The 2,825-nt window shown below is 63.4% G+C and overlaps 1 protein-coding gene across 1 annotated transcript in view; it reads left to right on the top strand.

The window, feature by feature from the left end:
* LOC102039381 (death-associated protein kinase 2-like) overlaps positions 1-2,483 on the top strand; it is a 3,794-nt gene extending 1,311 nt beyond the window's left edge. The window contains 8 exon segments of the mRNA XM_031064327.1: positions 203-332; positions 454-502; positions 628-654; positions 774-926; positions 1,577-1,622; positions 1,713-1,799; positions 1,861-1,926; positions 2,201-2,483. Coding sequence (XP_030920187.1) covers positions 203-332; positions 454-502; positions 628-654; positions 774-926; positions 1,577-1,622; positions 1,713-1,799; positions 1,861-1,926; positions 2,201-2,281 — 639 coding nt within the window. The 3' untranslated portion in view covers positions 2,282-2,483.
* The last annotated feature ends 342 nt before the right edge of the window (positions 2,484-2,825 follow it).

The following is a 2,825-nucleotide window of genomic DNA, read 5'->3' on the forward strand; positions in this document are numbered from 1 at the left end:
GGGCCTGCCTTTTGCAGCTTTCCCAAAACCCTCTGATTTTGTGGATTCCCACACGTGGGGACCCCCCATCCTCACTCCCTGATGATCTGAGGGGTGCCAGGCACCTCCAGAGCCCTGCTCCCACCCTCCTCATCCTCCCGAGGTGCTGCTGGAGCCCCAGCACCCCTCGGTCACCCCGCTGTGCCCGGCCCTGTTCCCACAGCCCGAGAACATCATGCTGCAGGACAAGGACGTCCCCAAGCCCTGGATCAAGATCATCGACTTTGGGCTGGCCCGGCAGCTGGAGGATGGCATCACCTACAGGAGCCTCTGTGGGACCCCCCAGTACATTGGTACGGGGCTGGCACATTCCTGGGGGTCCCTGCACCCAACCAGGCGTGGGGATGGGACCCCCAGGCATTCTCCTGTCCCCCTGTCCCTCTGATGTGCCACCCTGGCTCTGTTTGCCCCCAGCTCCTGAAGTGATCAATTATGAACCACTGAGCCCTGCGACCGACATGTGGTGAGGATCAGGACCTTGGGGGGCAACAGGCTGAGCTGGTGGGTGGGGAGAGCCCCCCCTGGGTGCCACAGGGCATGGGGGGGGCCCAGGCAGGGCAGCACCTGACCCCCACCCCTGCATTTCAGGAGCATCGGAGTCATCACCTACATCCTGTGAGTATGGGGCAATCTCTCTGTGGCTGGGGGAAACTGAGGCACAGGGACGCTGTGGGTGCTGGGGTGGCCGAGCTGGTGCTGTCCTGGCACTCAGTCGCTCTGTTGTGTCCCCACAGGCTCAGTGGCCTGTCCCCCTTCCAGGGCGAGACGGATGCTGAGACCCTGTCCAACGTTGTGGCTGGTGCCTACGAGTTCGAGGAGCGCTGCTTCAGCCAGACCTCCGAGCTGGCCAAGGACTTCATCCGCCAGCTGCTGCTGAAGGAGCCACAGTGAGGCCCCAGCCCCATCCCTTCCATCGCCTTCCCATCTCTGCCCCACCTCCACCTCTGTTATCCCCACCTCCAACATCCCCATCCCCATCTTCATCGTCCCCATCCCCATCTTCATCACCACCATCCCCATCTCTTCCTGGTCCCAAACTCATCTTCATCCCCATCCATTATCCACATCTCCCTTTCTATCTCCCTCCCATTCCTGTCTGCATTTCCATCCCTATCTCCATCACCATCCCCACTGATCCCATCCCATCCCACCCCATCATTTCCATGCCCATCCCAACATCTTTATCCCCAACCCATCCTTATCTCCAACCCGTCCTTATCTCCAACCCATCCTTATCTCCATCTCATCTCTATTTCCACCTCCATCTCATCCCCATCTATATCCCCACCATGTCCAACTCCATCTGGTTCCTTTCTCTGACCCCACCAGCACCATCCTGACCCTGACCCTAACCCTGACATTGATCCTGACCCTAAACCTAACCCTGACATTGACCCTGACCCTAAACCTAACCCTGACCCTGACCCTAACCCTGACCCCGACCCTAACGTGACCCTGTCCCTGACCCCGTCCCCATCCCCACCGTGGGCCTGTGGGGCCAGGACCCCCAACCCCATCCCCTCCCTGTGTTCCGCAGGCGCCGCATGAGTGCACCCGAGTGCCTGGTGCACCCCTGGATCAAGGTGAGCGGCACGGGCAGGCCCCTGGCAGCGGGGAGGGGACACGGGGACAGTGCCAGTGCCAGTGCCAGTGCCACGTCCTTGTCCCCACAGCCCCTGAGCAGGAAGCAGGCGCTGAGCCGGAGCCGCACCCAAAGGTGCCCGGCCCTGGGGTCCCAGCACCCCTGAGTCTCCTGGGGAGCCCCCCAGATCTGGGGAGGGACCCCCACCTAGGACCGCCTCCCTCTCTGTCCCCCTGTAGCTCTCCTACAACACCGTGTCCGCCTGCAACCACCTGTGCCGCCTCGGGAGGGAGGATGAGGAGCTGGTGAGCCCCCAGATCCCACCCAGCACGGGCTGGGGAGGGGGGAGAAGGGATTTGGGGGGGTCCCTCTCAGTTTCTCTCTGTGGCAGTGCCCCCTGCGCTGCAGACCCCCTGTTTTGGGCATCCCCCCCATTGCTGGGATGGGATGGGGGAAGTGTGGTGGGGGGCTTGGCCAGAGATGGGGGCATGGTGCAGATTGGGGTGCTGTGCAGTGAGGGGCGCCCTCTCCTCTGGGGGAACCCTGGCCGTGCCCTGCAGCCCCGCCCTGTGCCCCCAGCGCCGCTGTGAGAGCGACCCAGAGGAGGAGAGGAGCCCCCAGACCGCCCTGCTGCGCCGGAGGAGAAGCAGCTGCTCCTGAGCTCCTCCCAAAAAAGGCAGGATCTCCACGAGAGGAGCCTTGGGGTGCCCCCATCGCCCCATCCGAGGGGGCAGGGGCACGGCCAGCTCCTAGCTCGGTGGTTTTGGGGGTCTCTGGGACATCAGCACCCCGCTCCTGCCCCCGGGTTTTGCCCTCCTCCCTGCTTTGTCCTAATGAGAAAAATAAATGTCACCTCCTCCTACTCCAGCCTCTTCTGCTTCTCCTTCCCCTTAGGGGTGGCTCGTGTCAGCCAGGCAGGTGCTGAGTGCCCGCAGCTTCCTCCCTCACTGCAGGGCTGCTCTTCTGCGGGGACCCCAGAGCCGTGGGCTCCTGGCACCCCAGATTCACCCTGCCAGGCACAGCGACCCTTAAATTGTCCCTTCTGTGCCGTTCCGTGTGTTGCTGGCTGCTTTCCCTGCCTCCCCCAGCCAGAGCCGCTCGGAACCTCCTGCTCCGGCTGGGGAAACTGAGGCACGAGGCAGCTCTTCCTTCCCACCCACTCGGGCGCGGGGGGGCCGCCCCGTTTTTCTCCCTCTCTATTTCC

This window comes from Geospiza fortis, unplaced genomic scaffold, assembly GCF_000277835.1.
Source record: "Geospiza fortis unplaced genomic scaffold, GeoFor_1.0 scaffold313, whole genome shotgun sequence".
In the NCBI taxonomy this organism is placed as follows: Eukaryota; Metazoa; Chordata; class Aves; order Passeriformes; family Thraupidae; genus Geospiza; species Geospiza fortis.